At 37.5% G+C, this 20652-nt stretch overlaps 1 protein-coding gene across 4 annotated transcripts in view; it reads left to right on the top strand.

The window, feature by feature from the left end:
• The window catches only part of CNTN6 (contactin 6), a 149290-nt gene that overhangs the window by 51267 nt on the left and 77371 nt on the right, over positions 1 to 20652 (top strand). For 3 of the 4 annotated variants that reach the window (XR_005827710.1, XM_040593036.1, XM_040593035.1), the window contains exons 3-4: positions 6664 to 6790; positions 13826 to 14001. Coding sequence is in view for 3 of the 4 variants with exons in the window: in XM_040593036.1 (XP_040448970.1) it covers positions 6664 to 6790; positions 13826 to 14001 (303 nt within the window). In the remaining variant the exon portion in view is untranslated. The remainder of the gene's footprint in view (positions 1 to 6663; positions 6791 to 13825; positions 14002 to 20652) is intronic. The other variant, XM_040593037.1, reaches the window with a different exon arrangement.

The raw sequence follows: 20652 nt of genomic DNA, 5'->3' as shown, positions 1-20652 counted from the left end.
TCCAAACTCAAATGCAGAGCATGGTTCTGTGGGGGAGGCGCAGGCAAAGCAAGGCAGCCCTGCTGCTGGGAAATCGCAGGTTCACAGCTATGCCTCCTGTCATCTGCTTACCCTCCCTGTTTTTCAAATCTGTGAGGAAGGGGTACCGCTAGGCTACTGTGTCCCAGATGAAAGGTATGCCTTGTGCTGTTAGCTGTCATTTTATAGACAGCTTCCTATATAAATCTGGGCTCGAGCACCAAGCTTCCATTCATTACGAAGAGTTTCTCTGACTTCAGTAGGGCCAGGACTTCACCCTCCTCGACACCTACCTTTCTGCCTACATCAGAGTTAGCTAAATGGCTTTCTCGTTTTGGTGCCTGATAACAGAGACGATGTGGAATTTCACCACTACTCCCAATTTGACTTTTTCAATAGAAGCTGCAGCTTGAAAGGAGCCCTGTGTCTCTGGAGCTCTGTACATCACTGTCTGAAGGGAGAAAACACATGAAAGTTGAAGGCCCCTTGGGAAAATCCTATGGGTTTTAGGTTGCTTCTGCCTGCTCAAACCTATAACATCTCTTCTAATCTCCCTTTCTCTGCACATGTCTCCTGCTTCACTCTCTGATTAAGAACTGAATGTCATTGAGAGGGAGAGGAGGGAAGCCCGCCTCCCACTGCCTGTAGTACCGACAATGGTTTTTTTTTTGTTTTTACAGAATGCTTTCGTGGCCCTTTTCTGCTTCTTCTTTTTCCATCCTCTCTTTCAGCATTAATATCTGATTCCTTGAACTGATGTGTTACTTTATGCTTTCCTCTTAGCAAACAGTATCTCATCCACTACCTCTCGTATTGCATTTGTCATGCTCCTTTTAAAGTCCTTGAGCTACCTGGTCCATGCTTTTGATGAGGAAAATAATCATTCCGTTCTGCTTCTGATGAGATTCAATCAAAAGCCCCAATGTTATTTGCAGGGAAAGACTCCATGACGTTTAAAAATCTGTGGGCCCTATAAACTCCCCCCTCTTCCAATTAAAACTCAGCAATGTCTTCAGCTGTGAAAAAAATTACAGATCTTGAGAGATTTTGAGAGCATTTGGATTTTCTTTTTCTACCCATGCTGTCATTACAAGCAGGAAGTCTCTAACTCACCTGTCCCATCCTTTTTGCTAGAACTGACAGGTGTTTTACTATCAAGCTGATTTAAAAGAGGCCTCTTAATCAGGTGTCAGCTTTGGCCCATAAAGTCATATTAATGTTTTGGATCAGATATGAGGCTCTATCTAAGGCACATTAAGAAAGATTCATTAGAAAGTCACTACCCCTGGAATTTGCAGCCTTCCTGGAACTTAATAGCCTGGATAAATTCCTCCTTATCTGGTTTGCTTATGTGAATTATAGCAGTTTTGCATTTAGAAGCTTTTTAGAGAACAGGTTTTACCGTTGTTCTGGCCTCTTTATTCTTGCCACCTTCAGTAAGGGTACACTGATATGCTCCATATGCACCTGCCTGTGCAGCAGCACGACCCCTCCATGCCTACTGTGTTCCTCCAAGTGAGGAAAGAACATCCCTAGTCCATCACAATTATTTGCGATTCTTCAGTGTAAGACCTTTAGCTATTTGTTCTACAGTGGACAGCACAAAGGGCTTCTCACCTCTCAGCAGTTCCACAAAACAGTGTGGCAACAGAAATAATCACAGAAGCTGCAAATACTGCAAACTTTAGATCTCTCAGACCAACAGAACTGTACGGTTTTGGTCTTTGAGCAATGAATCCTTTTGAGTTTGTGTACTTGGAGCTGGTTCACACAGGCAAACCTAAAGCCTTATGTGGTCTTTCTCTGCAAACTTGATGTTTCTAGAAGACTTTCAGTTTCACCAAATAGCATTTATCTGATATTACCAATCAATTCTGGGTGATAGTAATTACAACTCCTCTTTGCAAAAAAAATCATAATAGAAAGGAAAATCTGTAGTAGGAAAGTGTTTTTTTTTAAAAAAAAAAAAGGCAGTTGGTTTGCAATGTTGGTCTACTAAGTTATCTATACATATGCTACAGACTGGGTCTTGGCCAGCCTAAATTGCTCCCAGGCTGTACAGCTTGGCCAGGCTAAATTGCTCTCCAGCTGTGTTGCCTAGCATTTCCAGTTGAGCAGAAACCTCATAACGAGCTAAACATGAAAGCAGCCAGAGTCAGACAACAGGGGAGAACAGGGAGCAGGGTTTGGCTGGGAATTAAGTTGATTAAATGTGGGCTCCAGATATGTGTTTCGTTTTCCTTGTCTGCGTGAGACAGTGGATAAGCATTTAAATATTTATTGTGACTAACCAAAAACTCTGACTACAGTTGACATGAATATCATAGCCCAATATAACTAACTGTTGCCCATAAAGCATTGAGAGGAAAGCACTGTGATCTTCTCTGCTGATACATAATTATGAAAAAATAGGCTTCCTCCTCTTCCATTGGCACTGTGTTAATCTCTGTATTGGCTGAAGACAATATCATATAATGAATAAAGGAATGTTGATTCATTTTCATACTTTAGATTTGAATTCAGACTAGCATAATTATGGTCTTTATGGAGATCAAACTGATTTGGTATCATAAAGAAATACATTTTAACTTCTTATAAAACATTTCATAACGAGAGTTTATATTTGCTTTCAAGCACCACACTGAGGATTTTGCACACAAGCTTTACGTATAAAAATGATACATTTAATCAAATATTCATATTCCAATAGATTAAATAAAATCTGAATTATTTAAATCTTGACAGAAGTAAACAGTCCTACAAAGAGTCATTTGTCATGTATCTCTGCAGAAATCATGGTGACTGTAATCTAGAGAATGGGGGAGAAACATATGGCCATTCTCTATATGAAACGCAAAAGGATGCACCAGGAAATTAGAAATGACCAGCCTGACCTTTTCTATAAATAAGAGATGGACTCACAGTACACCATTGTCTCTGAAAGTGCACATCATTTCTCACAAATTTGGTATTATTCTCTGTTGCAGATCAGGCAGCAGGAAAAGGATATTAAAGAGAAAACAAAATGATAGCATGAAGCCACCTTCACTTAAATTCACAGAAAATATTTTTGCGATAGGGACTGTGACATGTCTACTGCAAGGGAGCTGTCAGGGTCCATGTAAACTGCTGTGTCCTTATTCAACACAGCGAGAGTCTGCTGAATTAAAGGCACTGAAAGGGGACATAAGAAATAAGACGTTCAAAAATCTGCAAATAATGAGTATAAATTCCATTTAGAACTCATCATGGGAATTTAATTCCAGATATACCAAAATATCTGCATCTTTATCAGCTAAACCCAGGATTTTTATGTATGTCGGGTAGCTCACCACTGTTAATTTCAGGCCCACCCAGCCACAATGATTTAAAAAATGGAACAATGATCCCTAAGTCACTCTGGTGCTTTAGAAAAGCTTTTAACTGGTAGCTCTGGGAAAGTAATGAGAATTACTAACAGGCTAAGGAAATTAACCCAGAAGGGAAGAATTTTCCTACCACCACCACCACCCCCCAAGTCAAAGGATCAATTGCAGAAACAGTGAAAAAAGAAGTCTAAAAATTTGTCAAAGGATTAAAAATGGAAAAGTAGCAGGAAAAGAAAGAAAGGTTATTTAACTGTATCCAGCCACCAACTCTGAGAGCCACTCCGCCTAGCCCCATGTGCTTTGCTGAACAAATTGTCTTCTCCCCTACTACCCATAACAAGAAAGACTACCGTGAGAAATAGAAACAGTTCTGCTTTACTATACAATAATTTGAAAGTATGAAATAAAGGGAAAATAATTGGGGGTCTTAGGTCAATATTGGGAGATGCGTAATCTTTCTGATCAGAAAGCTGGAACTGTAAGAGATGAGTTACTTATTTTTCCTACAGCATCTTGCTCTATGACTAAAGACCTCTGGAAGAACCAAAATAGAAAGAAAAAAAATATCACGAATTTAAGCTCTAGACAGAGGTAAGGCCTGAAATGCATGCTCAGCTTTAGTTATTTGAGTAAACTCACCAAAAGCAAATGGCAAAGCCCCATCATGTCTCAAATGTAGTCGAGCAACAGCTTTTTTCATTGGGTTTGCTTCCTATTTTCTAAGATTTTCACCTGTGTCCTACCTATAGTTAGGGACCAGTCATGAAACATTTGGAGTCTGCCCTAAGTTCACATACAGTCTGAAAAGTTTATCAGAATGAAAAAGTTATGGAAATTGATACTTTTTATGTGATTTACTGCATTTTATGGTCTGTTATGTCACTTATAACGTCACATATAATGTTCAGCCAAGTTTAATATTTTGTCTTCAAACCACTAGCTCATCTCAGCTGTTTTACTGGCCTGACTTACTTTATATCCTAAACTGAGAGGATGCAATTTTTCTTTCTAGCATGCCCACGCTATCTCCTTTATAACACAAGATATTCTTAAAATGAGATGTATCTACCCAAACAGCTATTGTGTTATAAAACAAATCAATCTTTTTTGACTGCTACTTTGAATTTTATTCCAATTCTCTTCAAGGCTATTTCTCACTGGTACTGCTCATGAAAACACCCTCACAGCTGGGCTAGCTTTCTGAGTTTACAAAGGACATACAGTCTAAATTGGGCTAATAGACACATACGAATGGGCATCTCGATTAAGATATGTAGAAAACACTGTGATTATCAGAGGCAATCCTTAAAAGGGCTTCTGATCAAAAAAGCTTAAGTATAAAACATTTTCATTTGTTCATCACTCTCTAGAGTTTTGCCAGATGTTCTTTGCTTTAGATCACCAAAATAGAAAAGTCTGAATACATTCATCAATGAAAAACAATTCTACTCCTAGAAAGATGGCATTGTTAACTTTTTTGGTTTAGTGAAAAAGATTTCAGATATGAAATAAAGATTTTAAAAATCAATGATATTTTAAAGAATTAAATATTATATTCTAATTACTTCAGATAAAAATGATTCATACAATTCCAGGATCAGAAAAACAGCAAGTGTTACATGAAAGCTGACAACAATGCTGATCTGGCTTTTTGAAAATCTAGAGGAAACAGATTGCAGTGGTTGAAAAGTACAAAGGGACATGAATACGCATAAAGCTGGTAGTAGATATAGATGATCTGATTTTTGACCTGCAGAAGGTGCTTAGGTTGAGAGGCTGCCAGCAGGTGGAGTGACCTGGCTAGGGTAAAGCTTGGAGAACTGAGTTAAAGTATCTTTGGGGATGCAGGAGGAGACTGCTGGTGTCAGCAGAGCAAGACCTATTTGAAGCAGCTGAGAAAATCCTCATGGGGTTACAGAGCTCTAGAGCAAGAGGATTGCACTTGGCAGCCTGGGGACTGAAGTGATGACACAAGGTGTGGTGACGCAGTGGCCTTTGGGAAGTGGATTGTACCTTCCCTCTCCTGTCACCAACAAGCAGATAAAATAGGTGAATACAATCAGACATGATTACTGTCAACATTTATGTTGCTTCCAGAATAAAACAACAAAGAAAATAGGTTTTTGGGTTAATACCTCTTCTTCCCAGCTGTGCAACTGCACTGCAAACTTTCTAGGTTTCCTGGACTCATGTAAGACTTCTAAGACCTGGAGGATGGTCCAGTTGCTAAGCTTTATTCAAGGATCTGGGATTATTTATTTGTTCTGTCACTAGTATTTGGTTATAGCTGTGAAAAAATAATTTCCATCAAACTTTTCCTTGCAGGAACATCTGAGATTTGGAGGGAACAAATGGGTCAGACCCCAGCCCACATCTGTTGTCTCCTTGTGTTTACATGCTGTAGTTAGATTTAATGGGTCACCAGAAAGATACAGGTTCTAGTGAAAATGATGAGTAATTCAACTTTATTTCATGCTCCTTCTGTTTCCAAATGGCCCAGATGAGGGAGGTGACTGGACCACAACAAAAATATCCAAACCAAACCCTGACACCAGGCCAGCTAAAGTACACAAAAGTAATATATCAAAGGATGTGAAAGGTTAAAGGAGAAGGAAATGACCGACTGCCTTAGACTGCTATGTGTGTGACCTTCTGGACCCCAACACCAGAAAAAGAGACCAAATGGCAGAGGAAAGGAAAGCCCAGGACCACTGCCCCACCACAACATACCTTATGATCTAGAAGCCATTTGCTGGTCTGCCGGAGGTCCTTCCTCTCCCACTGTAGGCACTCTTATGGACTGTCGCGACATGTCTGTGTTGTCAGAGCTTGACCGCAGTCACCGAGCTGCCGGACTTTCAAAAGGTGATATGAGGCTGACACATCCACTTCACCTGGTGAGCAGGGAGGTAAAAGCACCAAACACAGAAAACCACAACTTCATCCTTCCCTGCTTCCACTTGTGAGCTAAAGAAGTATGAGGTAGATGGGGGAGATTTAATAGATGGCCGTATAACTTCCACAGGAAATATGCAAAGAAGCTAGTCTTCACCGTCACTTGCAAAATAAATCATCAACACCTGGGATATGTGATTTTATTATCAATCAGCCTTGAAATATTTCTTCTATAATAGCCAAATGTCTGGAGGTGGATCCTCCGCGGAATATAATAGCAGACCTTAACTTTTGACCAAAAACAAAGGACACCAAAGGACACATTTATGTGTAAGGACACACTAAAGATGTCTGATCTTAAATTATTGTTTTTCTTTCACAGGGAAAGAAACCCTTCATGGTCCTATTTTTATCCAAGAGCCATATGATATCACTTATTCCACGGGATCAGCAAATCCAGAAATCTTACTGAACTGCACAGCTAAAGGATATCCACTCCCATACTACAGGTGAAGTCAACTTCGGAAAAGTATTGTCTCACTGTAAATCTTTTAACTGCATTTTTATCAGTTAAACATACCTCAAAACATGTCAAGCACTCACAAGGAGAGTATACATAGATACAGTAAATTTGAGGAACGAAGGAAATATTTTTGCGAGTCTACTGTTAAGACAATTAAAGCAGGAAAAGAAAACACCTCACTGAAAATTGTCCCCCAAATATTTTAAAACATACAAAATTACTTCTGAATCCAGAGAACAGCTCTGAAAATGGAAATGCTGTGCATCTGTACTTGATAAAACTTTCCATACATCAATAAACGCTTGGAGCTTGGAAAGCAAAAGAGCAACATCTTTGCCTATTTCTAATTCTAACATTTCATGTATGTATTTATAGTGTTTATTTAGAGAAACAGCAAGCCACAGCTCTCATATCTAGCTTACAACACTCTGCAGACTTACTTAATAAAACCTTGGTACATAGGATTGTTTGTTTATTCAATAACTATGGACTCATTTAAAACATAGCTTGTTGCACCAAGTATCTAGAAAGCTGCGTCTAATAAGAGGAAAAGCTGAAAATCTGGAAAAAAATGAGTGTGCTTTCTTCAGAAAAAATAGGAAAAATAATGGTCTGGGAAAAGCAAAATATAAAAGTAATAATGAAAAAGGGAACAATTTATGCAAAGACATGAAAGAAAATTATGTTCTACCAACTACTTAGTATTAATTCAATAGCTTTTAATTGTTCACACAACAGTTTCCTCTGTTAAGTACCTCTACTAGTTATCAACTTGGCTTTTGTACTTCATGTATTAATTTGTTTCCAAATGTTGTGCTAGTAAAGGAATACTTTATCTTTTTTTCCCAGTGTTACTTCTCTTCCTATGAGCAGAAATCCTCACCCATTTCCTATCCCATTCGTCATTCCTGTTTTCAACATGAACACCTACTGGTTCATGTCATGAATTTCAAATCTTTCCAGTTCATCCATCCATCTCCTTCATATCCATTTATACAGGCAGCTTCCCCAGAGAACCATAACAATTACTGACTCCTGTATTCCAACCATGGACTCCACACATGCACAAATAGTAAAGACAGTGGGTTTTGTTAGGCAGGAGAGCTATGAAGTCTCCTCCCATCATATATCTAATATTAACAATATATCTTTCACTTTTTTCCTACCCATCTGTTACTTAGTTCATTATTTTATTTGCACTATAAGCACATTTTGCAGTCTCAGTTACTCCTGTAAGATGAGATCAACATCTGCAGATGGATCCTGAACTAGGTCAATAAGAAGTTATCAGACTATCACTGCTGCTATTATAGCCTGGGACCTTTTCTCCATGACTTGAAAGGAATGGGGAGTCTTCAGCACTCTTCTGTGACTTCACTAAAACTAATGCCAGTTTTGTTAGATAAAGATTGAGCCCAAATATTTAAAGTTCCAACAATTTTTGATAAATCAAGCACAGCATGAAATCATATCCTTTGTTGACTGATGGAAAATAACAGTAAGGTTCTTCTTTGGTTCAGAAATACAGAACCACTACAACAGGAATAAAGTTACATATAAGCTAATTTTCTATTTAGCATCTCTTGCATAAATATGCATGCTGACTAATACCTTTTCTTTAAGGAAAAAATGCTTAGCATTTCCTAAAATCTTGATTATGTACTATATTAGACTTACAGACTTACTGAATATAGTAGTTAACTTTTTGCAACTTCATTTCAATATTCCGTGTATCCAACAACCACAATGCAAGAACTATAAAGAACTGAAGCAGGCATAAAGGCCAAGTAACAAAAAATGAGAGACACTGATTTCCTGTTGGATGCTTTTGGAAGTAAAGGCAACATTGCTCTGATTACAATTGAAACAAAAATATGGATAGAAGGAAAATCAGCACGTGTTTTAAGAAATCTATATAAATTTCCTGATAAATAGTCTTATCTATTATGCCTTTTTCTAGAAAGTCAAAATTGTTCATAGTATCAGGCCATTATTATTTTTTGAACTGTTTCTTTGTGTGATGTTGGAAGTAAATAAACATAACCTTTCAAATTATAATTTTTTTACACTTAAGCTTTTCTGTTATAGTTGATTGAAGGACCATGAAGAATTAACTTAAGTAATGAGTTTAACTTCTTTTTCTGCTTACAGCCTATCCATGAACATAAATATCCCAGTTCCACAGTTCTCCCATTAAGTCATTCAGTTCGGTCCAACTAGCCTTCCTCCACACTCAAAAAACCCAGAAAGAAGTCACCTAGAGCCTGCCAAGCAAGTGTTTGCTTGACATTGCCTGTTTGGTGCCAGGTGCTTAGTTCTAACTTTTCCTGAACTTACGTTCAGTATCCAGAGTAATCATGTAATCTAGCATTTTCAAGTAAGTTTGAAATTGAAGATTTTTTCCGCTCAATAATCTTCACAGAGAGCAGTCAATTGAATAAATAAATAAGAAATCCAAGGACAGCATAAGCATTATTTATTATAACAATATTTTAATATTTCAACATAACTTAGAATGATGTATTAAAATAAGCTAAGAGATTCAAATTCAATCCAAATCAAAGTACCACAGAAGATAACTGTAGCAGAAAAATAAAAGTGAGGGGAACAGAAGCACAAAGTCTATGACGATTGCAAAAGACATAAAATACGTGTATAATCATTGTATAAAATTGTCAAATGATTCCCAGTAACCCCCAAAATATATTTATCTTATTCATACCCTTGAAAAACAAATGACTATCCTGCTATAGTTTACTTGATCACTAAAATGCAGTCCCTTGGCTCACTGCAGATTCTGCCTCAAAAGTGGAATTGAATTAAAAATGCCTCCAACCTCTGTTGTCTTGCAACAGTCAATAGTTTTTAAACTTTCTATTTTCTTCCACTATGGAAATGCTGTATACTAGGGTGTTCTGCAAGTTTTTATTTCCCCAATTATGAGGAAGTCTCAGGTGATTTGGCAGGATATTTCCATCTGAAAGCAAATAATCTAGAAAACTTAGAACATAATGAAGTCTTTACAACCCCCTCCATATTTTTATTATAGCAGTACATTGAAAAGAGAATTCATTAAATCCTGTATGCATAAATCCACACAGAAAGTAGTTCAAATTAGGGAAGAGAGATATACAAGGAAGAGCTTCTAGCTATGATAACTTTGATACAAAATCATGATGCAGCCATGCATGCTCTGTGAAACTTCCAGGTTTTTATTTGTAGAGCTGGAGAAAGCTCTTTCAGCAGGAAATTCTGATAGTCCTAAATGTATCTTTTTTTAAAGGCAACTAAAACAGATTAATGAAATACCGCATTTGAATTTAACCAAAATATTTGCACATTGCCTCAGTGGAATCTTTAACTAATTCCTTAACTACTTCAACATTCATACGTTGATAGTTTCACTGAAATTGATACAACTCCACATTTAATTTCCAAAAACAAGTCATGTCTTCTGAAACAAAGTGTTTCCTTTTTCTAAATAGTTTCTATGGAACAATATTATTTTCCAGATTCATTAATCATAGACATGGAATGCATTTAGTTATAGCTACCGAGATACAACATAGCACTGTGTAGTATTTGATCACAGGTGTGATCAGAAATTTTCCAGCTAATTACTCACTTACCACAAGTCATAATTTTATGCCAAAAGTTTAAATTTTCCCTACCAAAATATCAAAGATTGTAGGTGACCAAACAGCAGTTTCATCTCCCTGAAACAAAAACGTGGTGGCTACAGGCTGAGGACTCTGTCTTCTCAGCTCCACTCGATTTATTTGAACATGGGTTGGGGTGGAGGCAGAGGTGTCAGGATTGTGGTGTCAGTAGCTACATGGCCTAGAGGAAATTCAGCTCAGAAAGGGTCAGGGAAGTCTAAACACCAGAGAAACCTGTGGGTATGCAGCTTAACAGTCAACTTATGTATAATGAAACATATTGACATTTCTCAAAGAAGTCCTAAGAATATTTGTATTCTGCAAAGATCTCTAACATTTCACCATTTTATAAGTTTCATGCTCTTCTGTGTTCTTTGAACGTTTTAGCTAGATGAGTGTTTTTTCAAGGTGAAAACATGATAGAAATTCATTATATTATTTTCCCACAGTACTTTTATTAGATACTACCCTGAAGACAGATCACATAATTTGCAGTTGCATTGTAAATACGCATTACTCATATATTCATGTTCATTAATAAAATCTACTCCTCTTCATTTGTATTTGCTCAGAGACTATTTGAATAGCAAATCAGAAGTATTGATTAAGTAGTATAAATACGGGGAAATCATCACATATTAGAAGATTGTTCTTGTATCAGTAACTTGACTGCAGTGTACTTTAGAAGGAAGTTCCCAATAACCCCAGCATCAAATATTTAATATAATCCAGTGGCCTGGAATAATACTGGTGTATTAGTATATTCAAATATTAGGATAAATTGGTAACAATTTAAGAAAAAGAGAACAAGAATAGATTGCCTCTTGCTGGAGAACTTTAAACCAAGATGGGAAGGGGGGAAGGTCCCACATATATATATTCTGAAAGCCTTTAAGTTAATGAAAACTGTAAGGGAATATTTGATAACTGGTGTTCTATAAAAGGTTAGATTTTGAAGCAAAGAAAATCTAATTATTTATTCTATGAATTCATAAAACATTTGTTTTCTTTTTAACTTTGAAAATACCAATATGATTTGAAAACTTTTACATCGCTAGGGAATTCAGCATCAGAATATAGCATATTTTTAGAAGTCTAGGTTCTGAAATAATTGGTCCAGGATGCATTTCCTATAATTCTTTAATACCTATAAAATTTTCCAATGGTTGCATGAAAAAGTTCATGAAAATATGTAGATGATCCTTGCCTGAACAGGCTTATACTAAAATTTTCTTAAAATAATCCTTCAAAGATTTCTGTGCATTAGACAGTACACTGCAGAACACACAAAGTCATTAAATCATTGTCTATCACATGAATTCATTAATTTGCTTCCTTCAATGGTGTAAACATATTAATTAGGAAAAAGCCCACACCAGGATATGTACCCCTATTTTATATGCAAAGTTTAATAATCATTGTACCACGGTGATTAGAATGATTATGGGGATACTGTGAAGAATTCATTTGCAGCAACTAAGCCAACAACTTTGCATTTGTTTTGAAAAACAATTATAGATCTTAATTGGGAGCCATGTAATGATGACAGCAGTTATTTCAGTGATTGATTCCAAAATTAAAGAGAACTGGCAAACTAAATACTAGAATATCCTATATTAGAAAACTGAAAGGTTTAGACAGCGTGTACCATATGTAAATCCTGAAAGCCAGCGAAATCCTAACAATGATACAGACTACTGATTCATACAACAGGCTCATGGATGGGCACCAACTATGATTTTGATCTTGTTTGTGAAAATTTAAAAAAAAAAACAAACCCCAAAATACTTCAAAACAAAAGCAAAAACCTAGACCAACTAAAGCAAAATGTAAAAAAAGGAATACAGAAGTATGAAAAGGTCAAAAATTGGCTGCAATTGGTAGGAAGAATTGCTGATGGTCCACTGTTGCATCTAAATTTCTTAATGTTGCATTCATGAAAGAAGAGGCAGTGACTGGCAGACCCAGATAAATAATTTAATGTTACTAGAATTTTTCACAGAATTCAATTGATTTTGTATTTTAATCAGTTATTACTGATGTTTAAAAACAAGTGCCCACTTGAAAGGTCATGATCTTTGCTTCTTCTGTACATATCTGTCAAGATTTCCCTTGGACAGAACTGCATTTCACAGCACAGTTCAGAAATCTTCCTCCAAAAGAACAACTACCTGTGCTGCCTGATCATGTAGAGAAAGGTCTGTGGCTGATAGAAATAAAGTATTGCACTGTATACCCAGGTCAGATCTTTCTAGAATATAGTTACGGTGCAAGTTTGCTTCAATTTGTTAACTGTGTGAATCAATACTGCCAGGAAGTTCATCTCTGCAAACAAGAAATAGAAGAAGTTTTTTTTATGCCGTGATCCTTCAGACAGTTAACAAGGAGACAATTTCCCTTGTTTCCAGGACTGCCATAAAGCCTTCTGCAAACACAAAGTGAGCCATTAGCATCTCCTTTGTGGTCTTTGCATCCTAGGGAGGGGAAGGCATCATGCCCACATAGGTCAACAAAAATGATACAAGTTGAAGAAATGGTTGTGGTATAAAATTAAAAGAAGAAAAATATGTGGTTAGGTTGTTTTAGGATTGCTGACCACCTAAAGTATGGCATTAACAAGCCCAAAGCTTGCAGACGTCAGTGACTGATGTACTTTATTCTTCCTCTGGACCTCATGTAAATAATAAAAATCTAACTGTTATGTGACTGACAGTAAAGCCACAAAATTTCCCTTCTTAAAACAGATATTATTTATTTTCTTTGAAATACAAATTTTATTTTGATGTCTGTAAATAAATGTGCAATGTTGCAGACAATCCATTTTCTACTTAGTGTACTAACAGGGAGAAATCATGTTTTAAAATAGCAGTGTTATTAAATTATCAGTCTCAATTTTTTTGTATAAAAACTTCTCTCTCTGCTTCCGTCTGCCCTCTGAGGTGTAATCTTTCCTGATCTATATTGCCAAATTATTTTTGTAACCCAATTTATGACATCATTCACAACAAATGTAAAGCACATTCAGCTACCATTTATATTACAAAAAATAAGGTAGCTGTAGTTGAGGCATATACCATACTCCCAACTGGATGGATAACTTAGTTTGTATGAATAAGTTATAATTACGTTTTGTAGACATCTGGATGAACACTGGTGACTAGCATAAAAGCAGTAAAGATTTTTCAAAGAACAGAATTATTAATATCATCAATATAAGTAGCAGTCTTGTGTGAAAACTGATATAATTTTGTGATAGTTAACTACATTTTTATCATTACAGGTATGCTACAGCACACTATTTAAGATAAATATGAATAGGCTCTGTAAATTATAAGCATAATTTGATTTTTTTCCCCTCAAAGGTGGAAGCAAAATGGCACAGATATTGATCTTACCATGAGTTATCACTACAGGTTGGTTGGAGGCAGCTTGGCAATCAATAACCCACATAAAAAACAGGATATTGGAACATACCAGTGTTTGGCCACAAATTCATTTGGAACAATTCTGAGCAGGAAGGCAAAGCTTCAATTTGCATGTAAGTTGGGGAGATTATATTTATTAAAGCATTATTTTCCGATTAATTCTGCACATGAACTGTAATTTATTGGATAATTAAAGTATCATCAGTGATTCTGTTCAAAGGGTTTGGCTCACTTCAGCAGTGCTTATTCTTAAAAAAAGAATCATTCCTGGTAAATATTAATAACAAAAACAGACATCTGATGGCTGCTAGCCCTCAGGAACAAGAATAACTTTCAGAAAATTGAAAGGTCAAGGATGATGACTGCAATTATTTTCACTTAATAAAGGTGTTTCCACTTTTTAAAAGACAGTGCTCTCTTTGCTATATTGCAGGTAGTTACAATTGCAGGGGGGAATATTGGAAAAAAAAAAGGCTTTCTATTTTCTATAGCATAATGAGGTGTACGTTAGTCATTAAAACATTATAATCTTAATTGCCACATTGATATTTTTTTAAATTAACAGAGGAAGAAACACTTTTGCCTTACAGAGTTTTGAAAACTGTGAGTTATACTCTGATATGTTTCAGGTTTCGACTCGACTGGGTAGAGCACGTATGATGTCTTTAGACAATTTGATATTTATTTTAGGCTTGCCCCCCATTTCACTTCTTCACAACTTCACAATCTTTTTCACAACATTTATGTGGTGACTAAGTTCGGTTAATGCCCTGGGAGGGGAACAACAAGCAACGACAAAAAAAATCCCAGGTATCACCTCCATCCCTTTCTTGAGTATAAGGCTCAGAGCTGTCTGTTGCTGGGAGAAAGCAATTGTTTTCAAACCTCATTAATAAAACATGTGTCTAAAGCCAACCTTGTGTCGCTATTTCAGACACCAGCAAACGTATTAATTATTAATCTTGTTCCATTTCTCATAGCAAATCTCATGTCGCAGGGGTTATACAAAGGAGACATTAGAGGTCAGGATGGTTCACAGACTCTCTTTTAGTGGAGCTGATCAAACAGTATATCGCTAGTATCTCATTTAATAATGTTTTACCCTGAATTTCTCAAAGAGCTTTTGATTCCCAAGAGCTAGTCAAATGAAAACAAGAATTCTTATTCATTATTTTTCCACTTTTTCTAAAATATCTTTGCAAGCCAGCCTTCCTGTAAGGGAAATTATTTCAAAATCTAGAGAATTAAAATTGTTTAGTGACACAACAAATCCCATTTTAGAAAGAAGCAAGAATAGATGGCCACCTCAAAATTGTCTATGGAGTCTGTAATCCCCCAGGAACCATGATAGGTCAGGAATGGAGCAGGGAAAAGACCTAAAGCAAAGGAATACCCTTAAACGAAGGCAAAATTTGGTATAAAAAATAAAGAAGGGAAAAAGAAAAACGAGGATTATCTGTGAAGGAAAGAGGGCTCTTGTGATTTTTTCAGCATGTCACATTACTCCGTGATTTCATCATTGCCTGGAAAATTCTACCCATGATTCAAATTCCTGGAATCACTTTGCTTTCCCATTGACTGCTGTCCCAGCCCATAGGGAATCACACTAGCTTGGTGCACCAGCTTTCGGGGCATACACAGCCCTTGTGGCCAGCACTCCACTGCATAATGTTTCATTGCACCTCCCTTCCCTGGCTTTCTATGTTTACTATTAGCTATAACCATTTCATAACAGTGTGCAGGCCAAAAGCTAGCTCTGGAAAATTGGCCTGTTTTAACTCTTCACAAGGAGAAGGCTTTGGAGAAAGCTGAAAGGGTGAAAGAAGGGAATGCAAGCTAATGGAGAAGGCCCCACTGGTAAAGGAAGAGAGAGGAGAAAAGTCCTTCTCAGGATGCTGGTCCATGTTTGTCCCTATGTTCACAAATGCATCCCTGATAGTCCTCAGGGGAATGAAAGATGCTGGTTGGCACAGAAGTGCCTCATCTTCAAGCTCTTGTTGGAAATGTGATCCTTTGGAAGTTCTCCATAATAGAAAAGAGAAACTATATACCCAAACACACAGTTTTCTTTATGAGGCTGGGTTTGCTAAGGATCTAAACATGGATATGCACCTTCCAACAGAGCAAGGCAGCTCTGCAGAGCCCTCCTGCAATTCCCCTGCTCCTGGTGCGGCTGTGGGCCAGCAGTCTGCCCTCAGACATGAAAACCTGAAAGAAATCACATGCAATTTCCGTTCTGTTGGAGGAAAAGCACATCTCAGTGTGATGCAGCTGATGCCACTTAGCAGCTACAGGACTTGTTTGCCAGAAAATGGACTTCATCAATTTAAGTATTTCCAGCTGTTAAAACACCAGTTCTTTAATACCCTGTGCTGGTGAAGCATTCCCTCTGAAGCACTTACCTCACTAATAGCTTGAAGTCTCATGCCAATATGTGTCAATCAAAATGGCCTAAATATCAAGCAGTCCTTTTACTTGGGCTTCGCACCCCCACCAAGACACTTCCCAAAGTTACTATGGGGAGCAGGTCACAACATCTGGGTTTCATTTGGCCCGAGCAGCAGACAAACCCAGAGCTACCATCCTGCTTTAATCCTCCAGTTCTTAACAGCAACCATCTAATAGTAAAAATCTCCCACATTCAAGGAGCACACCACATTTTCATTAGCGGTGATAGATGTTTACATCCTTTCCCATATAAAAAAAAGAGGGGACAGACAAATTGAAGGTTGTCATTTACATTGGCAAACACATACAGGAAAATGCTTCAATTTAGTGGCAGCACTGTGAAACTCATAGAGTCTTAACTTGTCTTACAATACAAAAAAGCCCACAGTATATGGAAAATGTTATAATGACCTGATGAGAACAGTGGAACAAATTACCTTGAAACAGTTATTTCACAGTTAACATTTTCTTATTTTCATGTTGTCATCCAGTTTACTACTTTGTTTCAACCAATACTTCAGGCTATATCTTAAAATCCAAGCAGGCAGGAATGTTGATTATGACACTTTCATTCAATACCTAACAAAATGGGACTCTTCCCTGAACTGGGCTGCCTGGAAAATTATTGCAATCACTGTGATAAATAATGGAATCAGACCTATTATCCAAGTAACAGGGTTTATGTGTATTTGTCTTTTTGCTACAAGGTAACTAACTCAGAGTTTGAATTAATGATACCTCTGGAAACCTATTGTACATGTCAAATTAATACGTGAAAAATACTTTTTTTTCCCTCTGTTCAAGATAGTGAGCTCTCTGAGTAGCAAAATAAATGCAGTATGAGATTAGAAATATGTCTTCAGGTTCAGCTAGAACTTCATGCTTATCCTCTATTAAAAACAGAGCTGTCAAATGAAAGCTGCAGGAGGAATACTGTACAGAAGGAAGCAGCATAGATTATTAAAGCTACAAGCTGAAAATGAGAGACAGCATCAGGGAAAGCGAGCAAAGCAAGAGCATATAAATGCATTAGTGGGATACATACGATGGCAGTCCTATGTTACTCGTACTTCCTGGAGATGGGTTGTTTTATCATAAATAAAGTTGAAAGCTTCCTATAAATCCTGCACATCCCTTGCTACCCAGCAAGCAGTACATTTTGAAAAGCTAACGTGTGTTTTGCAAGAGCTGGAGCTGTTGATCTGGCTCTTCAGTCTGGTTAAAAAGCACTGGTGTCAGATCCCAGCTTGTGTAGCCAGAGCCTATCACAGACACATGGGTCCTCATGCAGATTTGAGGTTTGAGCTTTATCCCTGCTCACAGCCTGCCACCCGCATGGCACTTTCCTCCCTCCAAGTTCAGCATTCACATCCAGCACAAGGTCACCAGTAACGCTTCAGCTCCACGTAAAGGGAAGACAACGTTGTGGGGAGTTCATCATGAACTATGCAAGAGAGCAATCTTTAAAGAAAGAGATGGGGACAGGGAAGGTGTTACTTCAGGCTTTACACAACTTAGTTTCCAAACCAAAATGAAAATGCTTGTGCACAAGCTACTCAAAAGTCACAGGTTTTGCCTCTCCTGTGTGCACATGGGAGAAGACAACCCTGAAGAAGCAGCCACCCTGAGCCCTGCACTGCCAAAGCTACCCCCCAAAGCCACCACAGAGCTCAACCAGGCACAAACCCAGCAGCTATCACTTCTGACCCAGAGCCAGAGATAGCAGTCGCATTCAAAATTCACAAATGAAAAAAAGCATCCAGGTTTAAAGAAGTATTTTGATCAGTAAACCTAGAGTTTATCCTATTCTGTGGTGCCAAGATGCATTCATATGCATATTAATGAGGTGTTTTGCAAAATTCTATTTTTACTAATGATGAGCACCTAAATTGCATTTCATGCCTTAAAAAAGACAAACAAAAACCCTGTTATAGAAAACTGCTTAAATATGGCTTCAGCCAGAATTCTAACCCAAGGCACACAGGGGATTTGTTTTAATTATTTCATCAGTTTTAAGTAAAAGTAACTGTGTGCAAACAACTGGTCTTGAGGGAAATCCCCATAACTAGCTGCAGTAAAACTGTCCAGGCCCGTTTCTAATTCTTTTAGTTTTCATACATGTCTATAACAGAGACATTAACAGATACATAGGAGAAACAAGTGCAAATTAAACAAACTAGAGGAAAAAAAAAAAAGTATGCCACCATGAAAAAGAATCACATGTAAACTTAATTCATAACTATTCAGGGCATAAACCCAGAAAATTCAGTATTAATTGAAAACATCTAGTTGCCTAGGGATCTTAAATTAGATTCTCAGTCAAATTGTTCTACCATCTCTGACAGACAGTTTTGATGATTGTGGCTTTCTCAGACCTCAGGCCCCCATTATTAATCATGAATTCTGAGAAACAATGACAACAATTTAAATTCATGACTAGGATTAGTCATTTTGTCCAGAACCACACAGGAGAGCACACAGTGGAGCCATTAGACCACATTCTTTAAAAGTGTCCCCCAGCGCTACAGATCAAGGAAGGATTTTTTTCCTTATCATTTCTGGTCTGCAACCATATTCTCACATTTTTCAAAGGGATGCTCAGGGGTTTTGCTTGGTGCTTATTTTCAATAGCATTTTCCTAAATACCCATATCCTCTCTCCTCTATGGCCAGTGACAACGTGCTCATAGCAGCATGGATGAGAGTGATAGTGGTGGAGCACTTGGAATAAAATCTGCAGCTCCCAAGTGCTCTCACGTGCTTTTTGTAAGATAGAAGAACACAGTTTTGCTGAAATAACAAATTAAAGAGGCAATAAGTCCTCCTGGACAGAGTTTTTCCATTCTGAAACATAACATAATAGTCCATCACTAGTATTTAACCGTTTCAGGGGAAATATATTAAAAGCCATCAAGTCCATTTAGTCTTTGGTAGATCATGACAGCCTGAACATTAGCACAGCCCTGTTAGAGTGACTGTCTGCGAGATGCTCAGCAAGCATGAAAGCCCACTTTTCATCTGATTACTTCATCATGTTATTTACCTTTGACTGCACACAAATTACAGAAACATCACAAAGCAATGCAGCATGCCTCAAAATGTCATAACCCTTTTTACTTGTAGTATATTCTTTGAAACAGAAAATGGAAAAATCAATACACTTAGATCAGATAGTCTGGATTTGCAAAGTCTGGACATGCATGAATTTTAGCTTAAATGGCACATGCACTTCTGGATGGGTTGTATTGTGGTACTGTGCGTGTCCAGAAATCCCTCTGTAACAATTGTATTTGATTAAAAGGCGTGCTAGATGTTATAACTACCACCTTGAGTAAAGCTCTCAGGGTCTTTAAACTGATTGTTAATTCATCCTTGCATGCAAGGTCTGGCATACTGATCAGGCTGTCTAGCAGCTTATATTGCAAGAATGAATGTTGCAACTTCTTTCTTTTTCAAAAGGAGATACATGTTTCCCAATTTAGAATTCAACTAGGCACTCAGGGATGGACAGCTGGTAACTGAAAAGCAAACACAGGAAAACCTCAGCTTTCTAGTGGCAGAAGCAGGTCACCATCAAAGATACATCCCCCAAAGTTTTACTTCATTTACTGCTTTCCCTTATCCTTTCCAAGGACACTTCAGGTAAAGTCATAGACTTGCCTCTATACACATCATTTCATAACAAATAAATGCTATGTAATGCATTAAGCCTATCTCTCCGTTTTGAAAGGGCTTCCTTATATATAATGCAGAAACATATCTCAACTTGCAGATACACGGAGAATCAGATATAGAACATTCTCCTTTCCAGACTCTACACAGCCCTCCTGAAGATCCTGGCAACAACTCACAAACTGCATCTTGCCACAAGCAGGTGAGAAAAAAATGCAACCTGCAGTAGCAACACTCCCTGCAGGTCGATCCTGTCTGGAGGATGGAAATACGACTGTTGTCTCTCCCTATGTCACTAAATAGGCTTATGGCTCAAAATTTCCTTTTGGACTTCTAACCACAGTCAAAGAATCTGATATAACTACAGCAGCAGTACCTACCTCTCCTTGTGTATGGGTAGGTGGAGTACAAGCTTCTGAACAGGTGTTACAGTAAATATATCAAGAATTCCATTTATTAATTGGAAATAAACCCTGTATTTTGTCAAAATTCTGCCTGGAATGAAAACAAATGGAACTCTCATTTATCAGTTCTGATTGCTATGGGCACTTTGTGCCAGTGCTCCAGCACTCTCTGCAGCAGTTCCCCATGGTAGGAGTCCACATCAAGGTCTTTGCTTAATGGATGCTCTCCAGGGGGCAGACA

This window comes from Falco naumanni, chromosome 4 (genome assembly GCF_017639655.2).
Source record: "Falco naumanni isolate bFalNau1 chromosome 4, bFalNau1.pat, whole genome shotgun sequence".
In the NCBI taxonomy this organism is placed as follows: Eukaryota; Metazoa; Chordata; class Aves; order Falconiformes; family Falconidae; genus Falco; species Falco naumanni.
The sequence above is the reverse complement of the archived record's forward strand: the minus strand, read 5'-3'. Positions and strand labels throughout refer to the sequence as shown.